Source organism: Fringilla coelebs (genome assembly GCF_963513975.1).
Source record: "Fringilla coelebs genome assembly, chromosome: 5".
Classification (NCBI taxonomy): domain Eukaryota; kingdom Metazoa; phylum Chordata; class Aves; order Passeriformes; family Fringillidae; genus Fringilla; species Fringilla coelebs.
The window spans coordinates 30,301,422-30,325,084 of NC_140033.1; the positions used below are offsets into that span (position 1 = coordinate 30,301,422).

The 23,663-nt window shown below is 43.1% G+C and overlaps 1 protein-coding gene across 1 annotated transcript in view; it reads right to left on the minus strand.

Annotated features, from left to right (window-relative positions):
• Positions 1-1,141: 1,141 nt before the first annotated feature.
• SLC38A1 (solute carrier family 38 member 1) overlaps positions 1,142-23,663 on the minus strand; it is a 37,180-nt gene continuing 14,658 nt past the window's right edge. The window contains exons 3-16 of the mRNA XM_084206621.1: positions 21,278-21,353; positions 20,593-20,708; positions 15,645-15,718; positions 13,878-13,970; positions 13,483-13,564; positions 12,252-12,334; positions 11,289-11,347; positions 10,452-10,571; positions 8,168-8,247; positions 6,894-6,994; positions 3,617-3,735; positions 2,949-3,090; positions 2,742-2,839; positions 1,142-1,685 (exon numbers count right to left, since the gene is read on the minus strand). Coding sequence (XP_084062747.1) covers positions 1,584-1,685; positions 2,742-2,839; positions 2,949-3,090; positions 3,617-3,735; positions 6,894-6,994; positions 8,168-8,247; positions 10,452-10,571; positions 11,289-11,347; positions 12,252-12,334; positions 13,483-13,564; positions 13,878-13,970; positions 15,645-15,718; positions 20,593-20,708; positions 21,278-21,353 — 1,345 coding nt within the window. The 3' untranslated portion in view covers positions 1,142-1,583. The remainder of the gene's footprint in view (positions 1,686-2,741; positions 2,840-2,948; positions 3,091-3,616; positions 3,736-6,893; positions 6,995-8,167; positions 8,248-10,451; positions 10,572-11,288; positions 11,348-12,251; positions 12,335-13,482; positions 13,565-13,877; positions 13,971-15,644; positions 15,719-20,592; positions 20,709-21,277; positions 21,354-23,663) is intronic.

A 23,663-nucleotide genomic window follows, 5' to 3' on the forward strand; every position in this document is an offset into this window, starting at 1 on the left:
CCAGCTACTGAGAACAAGAGGGTCTCTGCATACTGACAGGAATGGCTGGAGCATTTCAAGGCCATCACAGCCCCTGGGCATGAAGCAGGGCTCCCTCTTGCCATCAGTTCTTTCAGTAGGAGTCACGTTCATATTCTGAGACACTCTTTAGCTCACATGGTGAATGAGATAAAGTGAATACATTTATGCTGCTGGCAGTGCACTAATAGAAGATGCCTGCTGAGGATGGTGGGTGATCACCTGCTTAGCTTTTGAGTCTCTACGTGTGGTTCTCTACACCAGCTATAAGGCATTAGGCAAATGCTTATTCTGTGGGCAACTGTTGCAAGTTACAGTGTTTCTGCTAGTAGAATAACACTAGCTATGTTACTTCTAAGTGTTATGTTCTGCATAACACTTAGAAGACTAAGTGTTATGCAGAATTAATGAAAAATGTAAATGAAATCTTTTAAATATAAAAAGTATTTCGGTTCATTTAAAGAAATGTTGCAGATTTCAATTTCCATTAGAAATCTAATAGTTTGGCAGTGAGTCAAATCCTGCTCCCACTGCTGTCAAAGACCCCACTGACTTCAGTGGGAGGAGGGTGAGACACAAGAGAGGAGCCAGTCCCTACAAGGTATGGAAAAGGCATGAGGTATGATTAAATGCGTAGGTTTTGATAAAACTGGAGCTTGGTATTTTTTTTCTGAGACCAATGGGGCATTACTAAACAGTTTAATGCTGAAGAAAATGCAGACTTCTTATGGAAATCTCCAAATGTCTGCTTCTCTTCAGACTCAAGTACTTATGGTTTGGGGTCAAGTTCTGGTCAACCTCCAGCTCAAGTGTGCCAGAGGAATAGTGGCTGGTGGTGGTAGTTGTCCTTCTCCTGCTCCCTGCTCCACATCACAAAGACACACACACAGACACACACACAATCTGTTCCCCAGAGCCATGAATGGGCCAAGCCCTGGGCCTGGTTCGCCCCCCAAAACATCAGAGAGAAGCACCGGATTTAGGACCTACGCTTACACAGCGCTCAGCTACGCTCTCGTGGTGCTTTTCATGCCTGTATCCAGAATGCTACACTTAACCCAGTGAGGCAAATGGTGCCTGGAACAGCAACAGAACAAACAAACAAACCAACAAACCAGATGCATACAATTAGAGAGCAGAGTTTTGGCTAAAAGAGGGGGGAAGGATGTGAATGGACAACACTCCAGTTGGAATTGATAGCAACAGGCGCTGCTGCCCTAAAGGAGCAGAGCTTGTGGCTGGAGGGCTAAAGAAAATAATGGAACAATGCAATTCATGGGTGGAAGAGGGGAAACCAATTGTGATGAATTTCTAAAAGTGATGCTCTATATAATCTCATGGACAATTAACACAGACTTTTTACTGATCAGAGAGTGAGACGCCTGCTGGAAGAATGGGTCTGTTTTCTGCAAGAAAATACTCCCATGACAGTATTTTCAGAACTGGATAATCATTATTTGGATTTGATTTGAGTAAACTCACAAAAGGTGGAATAAACAGAACGGATGGTTGCGATTTTGGTGTGTAGCAAACAGGGGTATCTTCTTTTGAGAAGAGGGTGAACTTCAGTGGCCTTCGGCACTGCCTCCTGATTGTACCCAGTCATAGATGACCAAGGGAATGCTCACCAGGGAAAACAATACCCCCAGTGCCAAAAAAAGAGAAGCCTGAAACAAAAAAAAAAGAAAAAAAAGAAAAAAGAGAGAAGATTAATGAATAAAAAGAAAGGACAATTAATTCAAGTGTGTTAACTTCTCTTAAGGAGATGTACAAGGTGATATATTAAAGTTATCAGCCAAAATGAGCTAGCACTTCTGGTAAAGACAAGACCAACAGATAATTAAACAGATTAGCATCATTAATAATTACTTGCTGAACACCAAACTAATTTTTTTTCTCCTCTCAATTCACTTCTTAAACCCTGATCACCTCTAAAGATGATTAAATGAGTCTGTTTTTAGGACTGATCAGCTCTGCTCTTTCCAAAGCCTCACAGAAATCAGTATATTCTTCCCATCGGATATGTGTTCATCTAAGTTCAGCCCTTTTGTAATGGGATCTGTGGATGCAGCCAAAGTGAAACATGTTTCCTACCTGTCTGCTCAGAGAAGAAAGGTCTAACTGTACAATGCTTACAGTGCATGCCCCATTAGACTGGGAATACACAGGAGCGTTGCATCTTTTCAGCTGCAGCGCTCTCTGGGGTCCACAGGAAATCTTTCCAAGGTCCATTCCTATTTGCTCATGCATGCCAAACAGCTAACATAACACTTCAGCTGGCTGCTTCATGTGGAACCACCCTAAGTCTGACTCAGGTCCATTAAAACCCTGAGGAATACTGCAAATGGAGCACTTTGCGTGCTTTCTGGATCAACACACAGAAGCAGAGAGAGCTTGCTGCGCTGAAAGGCTTCTTGAAGTGGGCTGGAGGGCTTCCTGCACCCTGCTGACAGCTGCTGCTGCTTGCCAGCCAGGGAAGTACCTCATCCCACAGAGAAGGATCACCCCAAAACACAGGATGCTGTGCATGGCAGGGCCCCTCCACCAGGGGACTCCCAGGGTAGGCAGAGGAGAAGGGCAAGCACAGCTGCCAGCCGACATTACAGAAGGAATGTAATGTAAAGGAGCTCACACATATGTTCAGATTAGGTCTGCTTTGCACCTAGCACATTAAAGAGAGTGACAGGATGGAGGTGCTGCATCGATGGGAATGGAATTCATACCCAAATCCTCTGAGTCAACTTTGATCCATCCTGCTGTGTAATTTTTAAATACAACGATGAAGGAAGAATGAAGATCAGCATATTGGCAGAAGTGACCCCTGCAAAATTCAAATGAAAAAGTTTTGTTAACTGTCAGCAACAGCTAATTTTTGCTTTGTTGATTAGCAACTGTTTTTTTATAAGTAGTACAAAACCAGGATACTCTACCTACAACTCCAAAAATATCCTTCATGGTTGGGATAAAAATGACTAACAGGTTGATGATAACCAAAAGAACCAAAGTAACCAAAACATGGCGGCATAAGTCAAATTTTGTTTTTCTGGCCATCTCGAATAACGATGAACGCACCTGTAGGGGGAGAGAGAGAGAGAAGAGGACATTTTCTGTCAAGAATAGTCCATGACCCAATTCAAAGCTTTCCATGTTTACTTTAATTGGTTCTTCATGTGACAAGTGCTGCATAGATCTGTCAGAAGTTATGGGTTGCCTGAAGTAATGTCCTTTGAAATACTCCTTAAAATTTGTTATTTCAGAACTGTAGGTGCATGTACATGTGCAGTAGCTATTCCTCTCTTTCTAACATGCCTTTTTGAATCCTTCTGCACTTTAAAAGGAACTTCACTCTGAGCCTGCGCCAGTAAAGTGATGTGACATAAGAGAGGACCTTTGTGGATTCAATTTAAAACAGATTTAAGACCAAAAGTGATTTATTTATTTACTGTATAGAGAACTTCTCCAGAAGTTAGTGGGCATCTGGCATGAGAGAAGACTAAGCTCAAGACTGTAGTCTCAGCCACCCCTGGATTGTGGTTTGAAGCAATGTGAGGTGCACAGCTGTTACCAACTCCCAAACCACGCAGGCCTTTTTACTTACAGTGAAAAACAGCACCGGCACGGTGAGAATCACCGCCACGATCACAGCCAAGCGCACGGTCAGGATGAGGATGTCGTCTTTGCTCTGGTATTTGTGAAGCAGATCTGACTGCACATTCTCTATGGGAAAGACAGTAAGGTAAGTGATCTGGCAAAAAGGCAATCAGTCCACAAAAATCATTGCTTAACAACAGCCTTCTTGAACAACAAGAGATTTATCTGTAAACAAAAGAATACGGAATGAAACATCCTTGAGTTAATACAGCACTTTGAACAAAATCCCAATGATCCCATTATTCCAGATTAATCCTTTGGAGGCCTGATTTAGGAATGCATCTTAATTCATGACAGCACATGCCTAAGTCTAAGGTAATTTTCACTGTAGAAAAGACAACAGTGAGACATACACAAAAGCTTGCTTACATATATACATTTATACAAAAATAGGTAAAGTGAAATCAGCTATTTTTAATTGGTTCTGTGGACTTTTTTTAAGTTCCAAATGATCTAAAAATAAACACATGCACTGCAATGGCTGAACTTAATATAAACTGCAAGGTCTTGAGCTAAATTCGTCTAAACAGCAAATGAACTTCCAGCAAAAAGCAGTGCCCCTGTTCTCAACTGAGAACAAGGCCTATCTCGGGTCAGCTCTCAGCAGGACTCTCTGACATTTACACTCAAATCCTTCAGCAGCTTCTCTGAGGGCTGCCAGCAGAGCCTGCAGCTCAGCTCCACGCTGGCCAGCAGCCCCAGCAGCCAAGACAAATCACAGGGGGTGCTTAACAGGGAGGTGCTGGCAGTATTTTAATACAACCTCCTGCCAAAATGTTTCCTTGAAGCTGTGATAAATAGTGCAGAGCAGGTCTGCGTGTACTAACCAGCCGGAAAACCAAGTTGCTGAGGGACCTACATGTTTGCTTTGTAATTTTTAAATATCCAGGAGCAATAACCTAAAGGGGTGGCTGTTAAGCATGCCACCAAACACACTTGCTGCCCCTTTTTAGGCCCATGTTTTGTTTCTGCCTTCTAATCTTAGAAAGCTGGTGGTAAAATATAACAGCTCTTAAAGGGAACTCAGTGGCCACGTTTAATTTACCATCTTTGGCACTTGGGAAAACCTCACGTATTGCTGGAGGCAGAGGGATCTGTCCTGTGGCAAAATGCCTACACTCCCCCCAGGGCACCCTTCTGGGTAGAGACCATGGGTCAACACCACCTACACAGTGCCTGAATCCCCACCAGGAGAAAAAAAACGCTCTCCCACCTCCCTGCAGATCAGGAGTGGGGTTTTCAAGCCGGGCACATGCACAGCTTCTGCAACACAGAGCTTACTCTGCTCCTGCAAGCACAGACTGCAACTTCTGTACCGCTCACGGGCTGCAGCCAGGTAGGAAGTGAAGGGCAAGGCTTACAGTTGAAGGTCTGTTTTCCTTTCAGCTAGATACACCACAGAGCCCAACCACACTGTGACCTTTTAGGGGAAGAAAAACACCTCTTTTCTGTAATTCTGCAATGTAAATATAGTCATCACTGCAACACTTTTGAGAACACAGCAAACAGACAAGTACTATTGGTGTAAAGAAGAAATGGTCACAATAAAAATACTGTTCTTACCCAGGTAAGGGTAGAGAAGAGGGTTAGAACACTGTAAGTGAACATATGCAAGGTAAGGTCTTTTCGGTCTCGGGGGGAAGAATGAAGGAATTTTATGGAGGAATTCTCTATTCCCTCAGTGTCTTCTTTGCAGCCTGTCACTGCACTGACACTGCAGAAGCCCCAGCAGAGCTCTCCACAGCTTCCACCTGTGGGCTGTCAGTGCTGGAGGGCAGGGATGCCTAATGTGGGGAGAGGCACACAAGACACCCCAGGGATTCCTCCGCCATTCCCCCTCAGGAGGGCCAGAAGGACGCAGCCCCTACCTCCTCCATGGACTCCAGACCCTCGTCCTTGAGGGATGTGGGAGATTCCCAGAGAGGAGCGCCACAGATCTGCCTCCTCAGATCCCTGGGGCAATCACATCAGAATCTCCTCCCTGCCAAAGCGAAGGGGTCCATGCTGATTTACACCCACTTGCTCCCTGGGGCTGCTAATTTGATGCATCTCTACGAAAATGTGTTAGATGGGAGCAGCTGGATGAGAACGGCTGATGCTGTTGTCACTTGCAGCCTATTTGTGGGTTTATTGGGAAAATTAGAACAGATGACCTCAAGTTACTTCAACACATGTATTCTCAAGGCCTCATAATCAGAATGAGAGTTTGAGAAAGCAAATATGAGATAGGCACACCTTTGGGAAAAAAAGCCACATTTCATATTTACTTTTTTTTTTTCTCTTGCAATTGGTGGCTCACAAGGGACATTATCATGAATGAGGAGGTTGTAACAAAAATGCCACTTAGAATAGGGTGGTGAAGACTGATGGGTGATTCTGAGGTAAAAGGCAAACATCAGCTTTGTCACCTGTCTTGTAACCCCTTAACAGACCATGGAAAAAGACACTACTTTTCAACATTCTCATGATACTGGAATATGGGAGTTCCATGGGCAGCATTCCCGGGAGTCCCAGGCAACATTCATATTTTATCCTACTTTACTTAACAATTGTTCCTTTAGGGCATACATATTGTATCCTTTAGTGATACAACATAATTTGTTTGTTAACTGAATTGATATGCATGGAAAGAGATAGGGTGGGAGTCTCAAACAGAGATTAATCGTCCTTTGGTGGCTGAGCTGGGACGACACTCAAAGCTTCCCTACCTTCACTGCCAGTTTGTTTAACCAAGACCTAAAGAGGTCAGCTCTAGGGACACGAGGAAAACATCTGGCCTGTTGCTTCTATGATGAAAGTGTTACTAAGAAAGTGAAAAAGCTGTAATGGCCAATTTGTTACTCATTTCCTAGGACCCGCTCTTAAATCTGTCTCAACTTTTGCAAATATGCATGCTTCAGCCATTACCAATGCACACATCATTCAGGTAAGGAATGGAATAAAATAAAATCTTAGTGGGGCCCAGCTAATCCCCAATTCTGTAAAACAAATCTCTCCCTCATATTTTGAAAATGCCTTTTGCAAATAATACTTTCACTTGTGCTTTTCATCCACAGGGGAAAAGGACGGAAGGATTTATACCTTCAATATGAGAACTACAAGGAAAATTATTTGGAAAAGTGTTTTAATATAAGTGGATGGGACTTTCCTTTCCAGCTGGGATACACTATTGATTTTACATGTATCCCCTTTCTACTCCGATCAGTAAAGAACCGCATACTTACCGTAGAAAGTCAAATAGCCAAATATGGCAGTCATAAAGTACATCAGAAACATGGCAAAAAATGAGATATTTGAAACCAACTGCATTTTTTTCTGCGAACGGCTGGAGAAAGAACAAGAAAAGAACACATAAGAATGGTTGGGCTGGATTTTTCCATTGCTGTTTCAAAATGTATTAGGTGTTTGCATAAGCATAATAATTCTGGGGCGACTCATGAAGGCATTTTCATTTAAAACAGAAACTCACTGACAGCTGCACAAGGAAGAAAAGGACTGGGGAAAAGGACCCTTCTCGGGGCTTAAGTGAAAAAACAGTGGGTGTGACCTGTAGGTCTGTGCCATGTCTGTACCTGCTTAAACAGTGAAGCTGTGTGGAGACTGGATGACCCTGAAACACTTCGGTAATCAAATTAAAACGTCAAAATGAAGGAAGCATAAAATTATACAGAGAGAAAAAAAAAACCCCAAAATGTTCTGAATGACTGCAGAGAAATATTTGTGTCCCCATGGGTAGAAAATACTGGATTTATGCTGACCTGTAAAATAGGTTAAGTGTAAACATTTAATCTTTAGATATTTATTCTGAAATATTCACACTCCAGTACATAAACTCAGACTTTTAAATCCACACAAGGATGCCCTAATAGTTTCCTGGAAACCTGCTCAAGTCACTTTAAATTTAAAGCACCCAGCAAGTGTCTGAGGGCAATCATGGGTCTGACTGACCCTGACCTCTCCCCTGGGGCTTCCCCATGGCCCAGAACCCCATTGTAGCTGCCAGGGCTGTCAGCAGTGTCACAGCAGAGGCGGTCTCCAGCTCCCCACAGCCCATCCCAGCTGGAGGTGTCAGTGAGACAGCAGTACCAACAAAAGTCTTTTAGTACCAGAAAGGCTGAAAGCACTTTTATTCTCCTGGTACAGCAACAGACTTTTAGTGGCACTAATGCTGTGGAACAAACACTGTTACTGGAACACACCTCTCCTATGCCAAATATCAACTGGCAGAACTTGGCTCTTCCCAGGCTGCTGTGTATTTCCAGGGAAAACTCCCAAGTGTTGCATTATTCTCCACCTCCCTCGCCCCTGCTCCAGGGGCACAGCACGCCTGGGAGGCCAGATTTCCTAGCTGACAGCCATGCTTGATTAGTGTTACTAAAGCACACCTCTGAGTGGCACAAATGATTCAGAGCACCTCTGTGCTAATACTTTCCATGTAAAACGGTTCAAAACAATAAACTCTAAAAAAGAAAAAAAAAAAAAAAGAAGAAGGGCTTACTCTTTAAGTTCGCTGTAAATCGGGAGGACTGATGGGTGGCACACAAACGCAAAAGCAATGGTGGGCAAAGCGTACACGGTCTGTTCAGAGAGAATTTCAGAAAATAAGTTAAGAAGCATTTTCCCCAGCGGTCCGAAGAAATGTTCCATGTTAACTACCTCAGCTCCAAGCTCACTGGACTCTTCAACCAAACACTGAGAGCCTTTCTGAGAAGGCAGACCTGTCAATGAGCACGTGTTTAACGAAATGCGGAAACCAGCGCGTTTGCAACAGGAGGACAAAGTGTCGCGTTGGTGGCGTAAGCGCAGCACTGCCTGTGCTCACAGAGCACAGAGCTGGACGCCACGCTGCTGCTGGCCTTGCCCCTGGGATGGCTCTGCCTGCCCAGCTACTGCCAGCATCACTAGCACAGTGTCACGCGTGAAGGGGACGTGTGGTGGGTCACCGCTACGCTACCCTGCCTTGGCATGGAGAGGGGTGCGCACCCATGGCGCTAAGGCTGAAGTCCTGAAGAGGAAGCCCGTATCCAGACTGTAAGAAAAGAGAACAGGAATGCAGAACTTACAAAGAAATGGATATTTCAAGGTACCAGACTGAGTCCCTCAGTTTCACAGGCCAGCAAAAGGACCAGAAGGGCTGTGGAGGGAGCATGCTTTTTCTTGGGGAAAGAGAAAGACTTTCTTGGGGAAAGAGAAATGTCACCAGAAAGGGCAGGAGGCCTCCAAGTGGGACCTCAGCCCCTTCTTCACTAACAGGTTGGGTGGGTTTCAGTCCTCAGCCAAACTTCAAAAATGGTATCAGTGCTAAGGCACTTCCACTCTCCTGAGGGAACAGGTATGAGCTGAGGTTACATACCTGAAATTATAGGTAATTACAGGTCCTCCTCTAAGGACAACATGAGTCTATTCTACATGCAGCTGTGTCCTGCCCTCTGAGATCTGCTTGTGCTGGTCACAGGCATCTCCTTCCCACACAAGACATCATGTGGTGCACCCCAGGCCTGACAGATTCAGTAAATGTGCTGGTTGCTCTCCGGAGGTCCTTTCTAGCCCAGGCCTTTGCCAGCTGTCCCTCGCTCACAGCACAGTGCTGTTGTGGTGTCTCCATCTGAAGGGATATTCAGAAGTTGCCTGGACAGAGTGCTGGGTGGCCCTGCCTCAGCACAGAGGTTCAACCAGGTGATCTCCAGGTCTCTGCCAGCCTCAGATATCCTTGTGTTCTGTGAAACTCTCCCTCCTCTCCTCTCACACACTGAAGTTGCTGAAATGACTGGCAAATTGTTGGCCCCGAGGGCAAGCCTCTGGAGCTCAGCTGCGGTGTGCCTAATTCAGATGGACCAATCCTTCCGAGGCACCTCCTTTGGCTCTGAGGCAAGTGCTGACACTCACTGCAGAAGAAGACTGCCCTTCAATGCTTTCTGAAATATACCTATGCCTAAGCTGCCGTGGCACAACCAGTTAACTAATTTTTCATCCATCATGATGGATCTGGGGTCATGGTTACCCCCAACAAAGAAAAGTGCTTCACTTGGCTTCTTCAACTGAAGCTGGTGGGTTACATTTTAAAAAATATTTTGCACACGTCAGCTATAAATGTGCATTCCCTATGGAAGCGACTAAGGCCCTGAGGACCAGGCCCTGATGGATAAGGCGCTGTTTCACTGGGAACACCGCATCCCAGCACAGCTGGCAGGAGCCATCCTCCTGCTCCTACAGTTAGAGACAGCTGCCCTCTCACATTCTCTTAGACCAACTTTTTCTGCAGCTGTGTGGTGATAGAGGGAAGCATCCAGCTGAAAGGCAACCAAATTTTTTCTGGATTATCTTTCAAGAATATCCTTTTCATGATCCAGTTCACCGCATGGCTACAGAAACGTGTGCCCTGTTACAGAGAAGTGGTTTGTGTGCAGAAGGACAGAGGTTATGGGCTTTGGATGCAGATGTGGCCCAATCAGCCTCTACTGAGCAACAGCCCAAAGGCACAGCTGCAGCAGGGATAGTAAGCAGCAGGGGAAAGGAAAAGTCTCCTGAAGAGAGCAGTTATTGTCCGGTGGTAGCTTGGGCTCATAGCCTTAACATCTACTACCAGGGCAGGACAAGACTGCAAGGAGTCACATTCACCATGGCATCTCTGTAAGACTGGGCAAGGACAGCTGTTGTGCATTAGCCACTGGATCACAAATGGAACCGTGGAGAATCAGTCCCTTTGTGAACAGGATAAGAACATGGGGTGTAGGTGCATATATTATGTGAATTAAAAGTAAGTATTATAAAAAGAAACATACCTTGGAATTAAAGATAACATACTTTGGCTTACACGTATGTTCTGAGCTATTTGATAGGATAGATGATGTTGCATTTAGCCCTTGTCCATCACAGGGAATTTGAAACTTCTTGTAAATAACCTAGAATAAGAGGAGAAGATAGCCAATTGCTAAAATAATAGTGAAAAGCAAATTAGAATTAAAATTTCAGCAGAATTGTGGGCATCCTGGCCTGTATCAGCAATAGTGGCCAGCAGGACTAGGGAAGTGATCATTACCCTGTACTCAGCACTGGTGAGGCTTTCCCTCCAGTGCTGTTTCCAGTTCTGGGCCTCTCACTACAAGAAGGACACTGAAGTGCCACAGCACACCCAGAGAAGGGCAGCAGAGCTGGTAAAGGGCCTAGAGTGAGTCATAAAAGGAGCTGCCGAGGAAGCTGGGGATGTTTAGCCTGGAGAAAAAGAGGCTGAGCAGGACCTTATTACTCTCTACAACTGCTTGATAAGAGGCTGTAGCCAGGTGGAACTCAGCCTCTTCTTCCAGGAAACTTCCAAGTGACAGGACAAGAGGAAATGACCTTAAGTTGCACCAAGGGGCATTCAAACTGGACATTAAGGATTTATTTTTTTTAAATGGCAATGGTTGTGAAGCATTGGAAAGACTGCCCAAGGAACTGGTGGAGTCACTATTCTAAAAGTGTTCAAAAACACACAAGTGGGTGTTTCACTTGAGGACACAGTTTAATGGTGAACAAGGTGCTCGGTTGACAGTTGGACTTTTCCAGTCTCTTCATCGCCGACACCTTAACAATTCTGATTCCAAGTGATTCATCCAACAAAGAAAGCAAGCTGAACTTACCACTACCAGGAAAAATACCATGCAGCTTAATGAAAATCCACTGGTATAGCCAAGGTATCCTGAAAGAAATTAAAAGGAAGTCTCATACAGAGTAATTTTATTAGTCTTATCTTGGTTTTTACTGCTTTTTGCTTCTGTATGAAAAGTTTAAATGTATTAAACATTTGATATGTATTGTGAACTTCTGGGCAGGACAAAAGCATGTCCTGTTGGTGTGGGAGTGCCCCAAAATCTTTCAAGTCTCCTAGCTTTTGGGCAAGCCTAAGCCTTGCTCTGACCTCTTGTGACTTCCTCAGGGTCACCTTTACCACAGTTTAACTAACTTTACTTTTAAAAGAGGCTGTGATAATTGAAAAAAACCTGAAAGTGTGCAATTGCAATCTGAATATGACCCAGGTTCCCTGAGTCATGTCAGCTGAGTTTGGGTTTTTGTCTCAAAAAGGAAGATCCCAGATGGACTTTGGTGCCAAATGTTGTTACCAGCATGGTACCACTGTGTACCTACTGGCATTGCAGCTGGATTCAAACACATCTGAAAATGCAATTCTCTGTACATATCTTACTTCAAAGTCCAATACTTCCAATTAACCTCACTAGTAAAAATTTTCATGCAGATAGAAATGTAACATTTTTTGTAATCTCACCATTTGTGAACTTGTTTTTATGAGCTACACATAAAATTGAGTTACCTTATGAAATAAAGACCCTCTTAACTATAATTTGTAAAATCAATTCCCACAATTGTATGGATAAAGCTGGTTAATACTGAGCTCAATCACTGTGGTAATTTAGGCCTACTTGTTTCAAAATGCTCAGAACACAGATTATTTCTGGATCAGAGAGACTGCCTAGATAACAATGAGAGCATGTTTTTCTTATTATAGTTGAATTGTCGGTTTGGCCATCAGTGGCACAATATCTGGGTTCCTCTTTTTGATTCTCGTGATGGCATTTTCATCTTACCTAAGTTCTTCAGGAGACATAAAGGGAGGATTATACAAAATGTCACTGCCACAACAAGAATCCGCCCATCCACGTACCATTCCCTGTATAAAACATTAAAAAAAGCACACCATGAGCACATCCTAAACATCTTCTGGTTTTCCTCATTCAGTCATCCTCTTTGATTGCTGTACTTACAGAACTATCTTTGGTCTCCTAATTCCTACAAAAGGAGAGAAAGGATCACATCTTGGCTTGGTAGCCTCATTAGCTCATTAGGTATCTATGGCACTGCTCTGACTCGGGTAGGGGAGATTTACAGAGGTAAGGAAGATTTCCATTACCCTGCCATGGAGAACAGTGTGTGGGTCAGAGAGGGAGAACCACCACCTCTGTGACCTGATACAGGCCACCCTGCCACTATGATGAAAGATCACACAATGGGCTGCAGAGCACAGTGGGGCTGGGGGGCCACCACCAGTCACTTGCCAAACCACCCAGGCACATGACTGGGGCAACAACCAGGCTGACATGCACTAGCTAGCCTAAGTCTGCATCTCCTCTACCAGAGTGCTTTGCATTCTACTGTAAAGAAAGAAAGAGGAGAAGGGGCAGTGTTAGTGATGTTCTGTATGGCCTATTTCCATTGCTTGGTCCAGTATAGCAGGAAAGCCCAAGAATGGAATCTCTACAGCCTTCTTCCTACCCTGCAGCACACCATATAATCCGGTGCAAGGGGTATTTACTGGTACAAAAAAATGCCACCCCTCTACTAAAGTAGCTGGCAAAGAGAGATAAGGGGCAGAAATTTAATTTATATAAATATTCTGCAGTGGTCATATGATAGTAGCAAAGAAATTCACTCTGTGGACATTGTTTTGGGGGCCAAATCATGTAAGAGGCTGAGAACTCAGGGAAGCACATAGTATCTTTAACTTGCATTGTTCCCAATATTTCAAGTGTTGCCTAACATTGTAAAATATTGGATTCTATTATAAGAGTTTTGTATTTAACAAAATTCTTCATGAAAAGCTGGTGTGCAAAAAGAGCAACTAAAGTTTCATTTCCTATCCATCTTCTCCTTCCCAAATTTGTCTTGTCTTTTATTAACCCCTTGAGATATTCCTGTGAAAATCTACTTTGACAAACCTAAAGGGTATCCAATACTTCAGAGCTTTTGTAAACATATGCTTAAACTTTACTACACAATGTTAAATTCCACAGTCTAAGTATCAGAACTAATTCAACTTACGAAAAAGTTTCTTCTTTTCCCATTAGAAACTTTATGGCAGAAGGCAGCTCATTTTTGACTATGAAGAGATAGCTCAACATTGCTGGAGGAAGAAGAAGATAATTTTAGAAAATGGGTAAAATAGTTTCTTGAACAAGTGCCGAGAAGCATCCTTAATCTTTTCCCACATCAGTGTCTGATGATAGAAGACCCCAAACTATGACTGACTGTAAATTACTGATCACTCAGTAATGCAGTATTTTTAATGGGCTGTGTGCAAAATGATTGCCACAACTATACTGAGAAGCATGAAGGTCCCTGGATGTCATGGAGAGAAGGAACCTGACTTGTTTGCAGCTGTAAAACTGTTGAGATATTCCTGGGCCTTGTTTTTCGATATTCCTTATTTCTTTTACCTCCAACATTCTGAAGAGATGTAGATCCAAAGACAATCATTTTCCCTGGGGTACCAAAGATCTGCTCACCAAGCTTTTCATACACCATGCAGCCTGCATGAGAAGAAGAAGAGAAAGGTAACAAACACACTACTGAAAGCTGTTGAGTCAAAGCATTTTCGATTCCTTTTCAGCCGAAAGGAATCGTTTTCCTATCTATGCAGCCAAACCTGACATTTGCAAGTAAATAGGGAGCTCTCTTGTAATTTCTAGGGCTGAAAATTATGTAGGTATATTTTCCTGACTTCTAGAAATGTTATTGTTGGCTACCAGTCACTTCTGAAATGGAAGGTCTTAATGAGAGTGTTACACCCTTTAATGAGTCTGTCTATACCCCAAGTGACATGTTAAGTTCTGGTATCCTCATCCCAGCATATTAAGTTTTGCACCTGCAATGAGAGAAATGTAGAAAGGCTCCTCTCCAGAAGAAATCCAGCACAGCAGGATCCACAAGTCAGCCCTGGCAGCCTGGACACACACTACTGCCATTCTGCAGTTCTGCTTGCCTTGACTGAATGATCAAATGAGGCCAGCCACTGGTTTAGAGGATCATTTATGGCTTCTAATGACCAAGCCTCAACTTGTGAATTCTCAGTGTTGTATGTTTTTGGTAAAGCAGGCAAAGGTGTAAAAGATAGCTAAAATTTCTTTTCAAATATCTGTCAATATCTTGTGAAACTCCTCTATTAATCATGAATTGGTTTGTGTTTATGTTAAATGGGGGTTTTTTTTGGTGTTTATTTTTTTTTTACTAGACTGTGATGTAGGCTGATAAAAAGAGTGGGCATTGTGAAGATGGTGAGATACATAGGAACAGAAAGAGAAATACTGCAGATGTTATACTGGGCAGATGATTTTTAAAATGTATCCCGTTATCTGGTTTTCTCTATATTACCTTACAGCTGACATTTCTGCTTTAAAGTTTGTCTAAAAAGTAAGTTAGAGCTTAAATGTACCAGCAACATAGAAAACAGGACTTAGATTTTGGGAGTAATGGGACACAAATGTATCTTCATTGAGGAAGCTGTACCTAGTTGAAATGGGCAGTTGCTGACATTATACATACTATAACAGTAATCATGTGTGTCCAAATTCCCTATTTAAATATTACAGTATTCTCATGCACAGATTATTTTTTAAGTAAGACTTTAGACATTGTTAACAAGGAAAGAGGCTCTTGGACTTCAGAACACAGTGTCATTTGACATAATACTGTAGGCAACTTCTAATTTCTGTGTTTAGATAGTGTATCTGTGTTAGTTACACTTCTCCCTGTGAGGGAACTGTTCCCTTTTATTTTATTCTAAGAAAACTCCACCACAAAGATTATCAGGAGTTTCACTCTAACCACTAAGGACAAACTGTATTTCCAGGTAAGCTTCACCATAGGCAAAGATTCATTATATTTCATTTGCAATTTGATTTGTAATGCAAAGAAACTATATGAACTGTTCCTTCTAGCTCACTGATGATAACATTTCTGGGCAGCTGAATTCATTCTTTGTCATAAGTATTTCTCTTTACAGTGATGTTGTTCTCCACTGGCATGCCATAAATTCTTCAAATTCTTGTAATTCTAGGCTTCTGACCTAAAGTGTGTCAGGCCTTCCTATTGTGTCAGCAAAGTGATAAAAAGTCCCCATTTTACACAAAGCACCTGGCCTCATTTGAATGCTTGTCACCTCTTGATTTTTATATTCTACTGAATGGTGTAGCATCTTTAATTACCTGTTTCCTTTGAGCACACCAACAGGAGATGTATTGAATAAATGGACAGCAGCGTGACTGAAACCAAAAGCAGCCTAAAAAAGAATGGAAAACAAAGTTTACCATATGAGAGATCAGGTCTGACATTGCAATATTTAATGTCAGGTCATGTTCCTATCGACTCTGAGATAATTTTTTATTCTCCTGACAATGCAATAAGCCCTAAAATACATGTGATTCACATCCTGCTTGCAGTTCCACCACAGAGGTAGAAAACTCTGCATGTAGAGGGATATAACCAAATAAGACTTAGAAGAGCTGCAGTTACATTTTCTCATATTGAAAAAAGCAAGAATAAAGATGTTTTATCAGATAGGAATGAAGATTTATCAGAGCCAGATATGTCACTCAAAATCCATTCTAAGGCATTTTATTTTTTCTGGAAGCAGAGTGAAAATTTAAAGCAAAGTCCTTTATTCCACTTGGCTTCCATGCCAATTGGAAGCATCTTTTCCCAGGATATATTTCATATGCTACCAAAGGCATGCCCGAATGGCTTTTTATGTACCTCACAGCTAGAGGAGGAGGAAGATGGGGGGAGAGAAGGCTAGAATGGCTTCCCTTGGAAATAAAGGCTGCAACCAAAGGCCTGTACTTGGTCCAGGCAGAGAATTCATGTTCCCTCACTGATGTCAGCCCTGGTCAGACATGATCCATAATTTAACTTCACACAGAAGAATTGCAGGAAGTAATGACCAAACTGTTTGTATAGGGAACTTGCTGGCACAAATGATAATTAGTCAGTGCCGGGGGCCAAGTGCATAAAAGCACATTTTCTCATTGCTCAATGTCTTTAATCCAAGCACCATGTGTGCCTTCCCCTCCAACACTCTGACACACAAAGACCTGATGATGTTTTCATGATGTGTGCGAAGAGCATTCAGACAATCTGTTGGCAATCCCTCCCTTTATTATGACAACTACCCTCCGGACACCGAGAAAAACAAGGCTAAAATTCAAGAGAAAACAAACTGCTGCCATGGATAGGCAGCAACACATCTTGTTCATAGGAATACATAGAAAGAGCAGAATGAGAAGCCTCCTCCCCCCACTTTTTTATTAGTTTAGACTGGAAATACTTTCCTACCAAATAATGACCAACTAGTTTCTTGGGGCCAGAGGAGCAGGGAGAAACATAAAGAGGTGATAGGAGGAACCGTCCTTTTGCCAGCAGAGAATGATGGCTGACAATAACAACACACTCTTTGTACAGCCCTAAGGGTGTTTCTCCTTGAGAAGGTGGAGAAGGAAAGGAAGGCTGTATTAGCTGAGGTCACTCTGGCCCATTTTTTATGGATTTGCTAAGCCCTGCTGCTGCCCGTGTTCCCTGCCGAGCCGTCCCGCCCCTGTCTGCCTACAGACACGGCGCTCAGCCCCAGTGCTCAGCTGCTGGGGCTGACTCACTCCCAGCCCCAAGCGGCTACGGCTCTGCATGCCAGCATCCAGGCTGTCTTAATATTAAAAGCTTCTGTTTTTCAGGCACTGAGCTCATGGAGCCTTCGCAGTGGTAAAAATAACACTCCCGAGCAGCCAGGTATTTATCTGATCTGTTGTCCTTAGCTCCCCATAGGGTTCCTACAGACACTTGGCATTTTCATTAGTGCTGTATGAAAAACTTGTTTGTGCTAGGACTGTGGTATGGACAGGAATATTCTTGCCAGAACCACCCCTTGGAAAGGAATGAAAATGTCCATGTCACTCGCTCTGCACAAATTCAAAACAGAAGCAGGAGGGCTTGCACTGCAGTCTCAAAAGCACTCCTCTACTTTTTATTTTGTCTGCTTTCAAAGAAGCGCTGGTAGCTACGGAAGCCAACAGCAGATACAAAAGTTACCTTCCCCCAAAAGAATGAACAGTTTAGGCTAGGGAGCTGATACAGTGTTGGGAAGAACAAAGTGCTTCTGTGATGCCTTCTGCTGTTTTCTCCCAGATGCCACATTTACCAGGTAAACTGAAACCTGCGCTGTCCCTCCCCTCTGTGAAGTCCCAGGCTTTGGGGCTAGAAGACCTGTGAGGATTATGCAGTCACAAGAATTATTTCACTGAGCAGTTCTGAACCCTCAAAAGGTGCAGATGTTGGAAGAGCACAGGTTTTGCTCTCGTACAGCCTCCCTGCAGGTCTGCCAGCCTGCCCTAAAACACTGCAGGAGTTACACTGCAGCTTCCTGGCCCCTTCCAGACACACCCAGCAGAAGAGGCTGCAGTGTGAGACTTCAGCTGTAGTCTCATACCATTCCTGATCTAACAAGCCCCTCTGCCTCTGTGTTGCAGATCACATGCAGTGCTGGGTGAAATGCAGGTTGAAAACACCTTATGCTTGGCCAGTCCCTATTTCTCTGCAACATGATCCATCACTTTGGTCCTGGTTCTCCAGGATGAAACCACAAGCAAAAACAGCTACTCCTGGCATCCCTAGGTAGTCCAGCTCATCTCTAGCTTTCCAAACTTTTCCTGTTGTCTTTCTACAGCAAAGTTTTCTCTCCTTTGGCATACTGGAAATGATGCTCTCTTTTGGTCAGGGCAGTAGTTATCAATAACACTGGGATTAAGTTCCTCTGAGTTCCCACCCTCAGTAATTTTGCCTAGAAAGTTTTGTTATGGCCCTGTTAAGCAAATAAGATGTGCCATTGCCATGTTTATTTTGCACATCTTTTGCTTAGGATATCGGCTTGGAATTGATCCAGATGTTCATGGCAGTACATATTTCACACTGCAGGAGCCCAAAAGTTGTGAGAGTGGAAATCAGGCTGGGTCTGCTTTGTTAGTGCTGAAAATGCTCCCTTAATTTTTCTGCATCTGAAGAATTTTCAGCAATGCATTCCAATACTAGATAAAGCAACCTAGCACCTTTCCAGAACTGTGCTACTCAAAAGCAGTGAACTTAAGATCTTTCTCATGTGCAAAAAGCAGTGAAAGTATTGTTAGGACTCTAATGACCTGCAAAGCAGAAATGATCTACCTGTGACAGTGACAGCAGAACAACACACTAATGGGAAAAATGAACCGAATTAGTGTGTAAGAAAAAATCTATCACTAATGGACTAGGTTTAATGCTGAGATAATGGCATGAGAGCAGAACATTTAAAGCAGTTCAACTTACAAGCCTAACTACGTTAGGATCCTGCATCTCCAGGCTTCAAAGAGGGAAGTTCTGCTAGCCTGCTCAGGTAGGTCCTGCTAACTTACTTCCTTTGACCTTAGCTGGCTGCTCTATCTCAAGGCCAAGAGATCTAAAGGCATCATAAAGCTAACAAAAACTACAATCCACTTTTAAACACACACAGTTAATTCTATAGAGAACAATGCTGTCATTTACTGAATGAGACCTCCACATTCACGTCTGGCAGGTTTTTTGTGCCATGTGTTGGTACCGATCTACGCAGTCCCTACTCAAGTCACCAACACACCTTGCTAGAAGTTTCTCTGGTGTTCAGGTCACCTGTCTGATCTTTGTCACCTAAAAGAAACTGCATTTTTGCGTCCTTTAGAGCAAAGGATGTAACTCTCATAAAAACTGCTGAAAGAATGAGAAGAGGATGGGATTATAAAAAACTAAAGCAGTAAGGACAAATTGAGGCTGCTCCTTTGCCTGTTATTCAGCCTTTATCAGGTGACAAGCCTGAAAAGATGTAACTCCTTTTTCTCTCCTTGCAGTGATGCCTTTTGAGGACTACCTAAAAACAGAGGCCTAAGGCATCAGCAGCAGTTATTGCAACCAGCAGTTTGTACTATCAGAGATGGAGCATGGGTGGAATATTACATACATGTTAGAGTACTGGGTAAAAAAGCAGCAAAAATAAAATAAACTCTGTCACTTTGCCAACGAAAGATGTAAATTATAGTCCAGCCTATCTTAGTGACAACACAATAATGAGACCTTCTACACTCTTAAAGCAAATGGATTAACTCCTTTGATTACTCCCTAGATTTTACCCAGCCACAGCAAGGTCTAAGCTAGCAGCATGGATCTAGCTATCCTGGCAGAAAACCCAGAGCAGATGGCTATATGTACCACTTTGGCCATCTACTGTGCTTTATACAGGGCTCAAATTATGTATTTCCCAAAATCCTAAGAAATTGCAAAAGTTCTATATTTTTAGATTTAATATTCAAGAACTGACATCTCTTTAGAGCAATCTGTAAACTCAATAACTATGTTTCATTGTTCTCAGATATTGTAAATTTTTGTATTTCCTCCCTCAATGAACATTTATCATTGAAATCTGCACACAATTCCCAACTGATTTCTTAACAATCACTTTTCAAAATGAAACGTCTCATACTGAGATCCAGAATAACACTGTCTTAGTCATTCAATGGCGTTGTTTCATTTTTTAACTATGAAATTCTCCTTTGTAAAAAGCCTCTTATTTTTTTCCGCTGGAGTTAAGTAGTCTACCCCAGTTCTTTTCTATACTAAAATCTTGGCTATATTTATGTTGGCTTTCAAGGACTCTCATTAAAAACACTGTGCGAGATAAAAATATTATATGTAACATACAGAGGAAATAAATATTCTTGGTTTCAGAAAAGTGTTTATTGCACCATGCTTTGAAGAAAGCTCTGCAAATCCTGTGACAGAAGTAAGAACTAGGTACTAACTCACTGCAACTATTACTATAGAATATTTTTGATGTCTATGTAGCTTGCAGAGCACAGGAAAAATCCCTGTCTAGGTCTGTAGTAAATAACATGGACTTAATTTTCTCTAGCACTACAAGTAGTGTTTTTTTCCTCAAAAACATGACTGAAAAAAAGATGTCTGAAACTTGTAAGTAATATTTTCAGGCTTGAATGCTGTACTTGATTACACATGGACTATAAATCCCTCCACTTGCTGGCAGTGCATGCATTCTTTAAACACAGTGAAATTCCATTGAGATCAGCTACTCACCGCATGAATACTTACAGAAAAAGGAGAATTCCTGTGTTGGCCAAGGCAAAAGCAAGACCCAAGATCCCACTGCCCATAATTGCATTGCTAAGGTTGAAGACGGACATTCCCAGTGAAGTAGTTCCTGGGATCTAGAGAAATAAAGACAGATGTGTCAGCAACAGCTTGGAACAGAGCAGGGAAATGCACCTCTGCTTCAAACCCCGTGTTTTGTGAAGTATCAGATGTAAGTAACTACTGCTATGAAAAGGATTTAACAAAACTTGTTTGAAAGAGGAGAAAGCATCGCTGAACTCTGTCACAGCTACGCTGCTCGCTGCCCAATAGGTTTTGTAAACTGACCTGAATGGTACAGGCAACACACAGCTCATACTGCACCCTCAGTTTTAAACCCCATCTTCCACTACACCTGAGAAACATCCTGGAAGTGTAATTCATATATGGTAAAGCCATAAGGAACCACCACAACTTCCTGCCCAACAGAGGCCAGAGGGATTCCCTTGACTCAACCCAACCAATATGCTTGGGGGGGTTGTTTTGGGGCTTTATTTAAGTGCTGATCCCAGGCAGTTCCTACTGGAAATTGAATTCAGTTATAGCTGTGGGCGCCCAGCACTTTTGAAGACAACGTCTAAAGGCCTTTCATTTACACAACATGCAGCTCCTTTTGACAGAGAGCAGAGCAGTAAGAGAGACTTACATATTCATCACATTTCTTCTTCTCGAGGTGGCTGTTTGTGAGACTTCTTCTGCTTTCTCGATCCGAAATAAACTTGCTGAAAGAAGTCAGAGGATTTATTTCCAGCAAGTGCTTAGAAAATATGAACACAAGGTCCTGTGAAGCAAGTACAACAAGAAACCAGACTTCTTCTTCCCCTCCCTATCAACCTCAAGACTCCTGGGCACAGCTCAATTACTTCCTGCCTTCCCAGGCTGGAAGGTCCCAGGCACATGGCCCAGCAGGCAGTGGTGATGACCCCTCCACTGAAGAGGAAAGCATAACAGCATCCTGGGCACTGAGTACGAAACCAAACAGTTACAAGTCCTAAGTGGGGAACTTGGGACTGCAGCTGCCACTGGCCAGAGACAACCCCCTGTCCTCTGCATCCTCCCAGGATTATGGGAGAGGCTCATATTCTTTCACATGATTTTTGAGTCAAGATTATGATTGTGTACTGATACAAGAAACCACAGATTAAGATCTGACCCTATCTGCTGACGATCCAGTTGACTAGAAACTCTTAAGTCAAATTGTACTCTAGGTTCTGCATTATGCTACTTATAGATTGCACTGCATTGATTCTGCTTGTTGAAATCCTGTGCCATTCTAATAATAAATTCTGTGCTACACTAATCATAACACCCTGCTAAAAAAATAAACCTTTAATCGTAACTATGAATTACTGCCATCCTCATTCTGCCAAGGATCCCTAAAAGATTTCACTGTCCCCTCACTGTCAGGTGGCACTGCAAAACCCTATTGCTACTGAAACCTTAAGCTGCCTGTCCTGCTTTAGGGCAAATCTGTGAGAAAACCTCCAGGGGGCTGCCTCTAGAATGCAAATTCAAGTGGGCCCTCTCCCAACTGGTTCAGGAAAAGATTTCCTTGGAGGAAAGTGGAAAAACCTGTTTATTTAACAGGCAAAGCATTCATCAGCGCAGAAAATGAACAATATTAAACAATAAAACCTCTTGCCAATTTGAAGAGATGACAAACTCAGAAAGTCCTTTTCGTGGGCTGTAGCTCAGCTCCCCCAGTCTGTTAACAATCCCTCTGGTGCTGGAAATGTCATGGCTCAGGCCCGGCCCCGCGGGCCACAGGTGCGAGCTGCTGGTGCTCTGCTGGGTGGTCAGTCCAGAGCAGGTTAAACAGGTCCAAGAAAAAGAAAAACCACAGTCCAGGGAACTTCTCTGTCTCAGCTAGCTAAAAGCTAACTAAAAGCAAAGGAGAGCTCTGTCTTGCCGTCTGTCCATCTGCAGACAACACAGTCCAGGAGAAGGATGCGGGGGAGCAAGTGCAGTTTCTGAAAACAAACTGCACACTTCTTCTCTCCCCCCTTCTCTCTCAGAACCAGTCCTAAAGATGCAAAAGTTATTTCTGGGCGAAACAGACAAATGGGGATACAAGCATCATAAAGTCACCCCAGGACACTGCCACATAGGGTTGGTATGGCTGGAGTCAAGAGGAGGAAGATGTGACACACATGCCACTGCTGGCTGGACAGTCCTGAAGCAGGCAACCTGCTCTGTTGGTACACTGTTCTGGGCTACTGGATTTTCGTGTGTGCCTTTCAAAACTCAGTGCTGAATTCATCATACTGCAAAATAAACACTTCTGTGCAGGGAAACATAGAATAAACAGTTTTTCTTTCTCTTTACCCTTTGCTCGTTCTGTGTCCTTGATGTATCCACATTTAGGAACTTACTGTCCCCCTGTGGCAGTGTTGGCATCCTTGAGATTTACGACACTTCTGATTTGGATGTGCTGTTATTTTCTCACAGATCTTCTCTTCAGCAAACATGTTAGTTTGCACAAAGCATTCTTTCAGCTCTTCATCTTTTGAAGGTTTATGCACAATTAAGTCCCTGGCATCTTTGCTAATCCACAGATGGTTCTTAGTCTGCACTGGCTAATGCCTCAGCCATGGTACACGTCACATACCTAACCAGGGGCTGTCACCAAGTGTCAGAGCCCATTTTGGCTGTAGCTGCATTAAGTTGGCTCTTCTTAAATTGAAGCAGACAAACAACACTGAACACAAACAGCAGCACTGCTGGTCCTTTCCCACAGTGGGAAACATCTGCTGGCCAGGGATGTATAGTTCAAACTGTGACTCAAAACTTTGCATCATCTCAGTACATCCAGCAGTATTCAGGCTGGTAATAAATCCATGAACTTGTAAATACAGAGTTTGAGCAAACTTCCCTACTGCCCCAGTTGTGGCCTAATTATTAGTGATATATATGCTAGCACAGCTTCTAAGGCTATGCCAAAATCATGCAGCTATAATGCTGCTGACTTGGCTTCCACAGCTGACACGCTGGGCCTTGTGTCTTTAACATTTTGTGTTTATGCCTTAAATCCA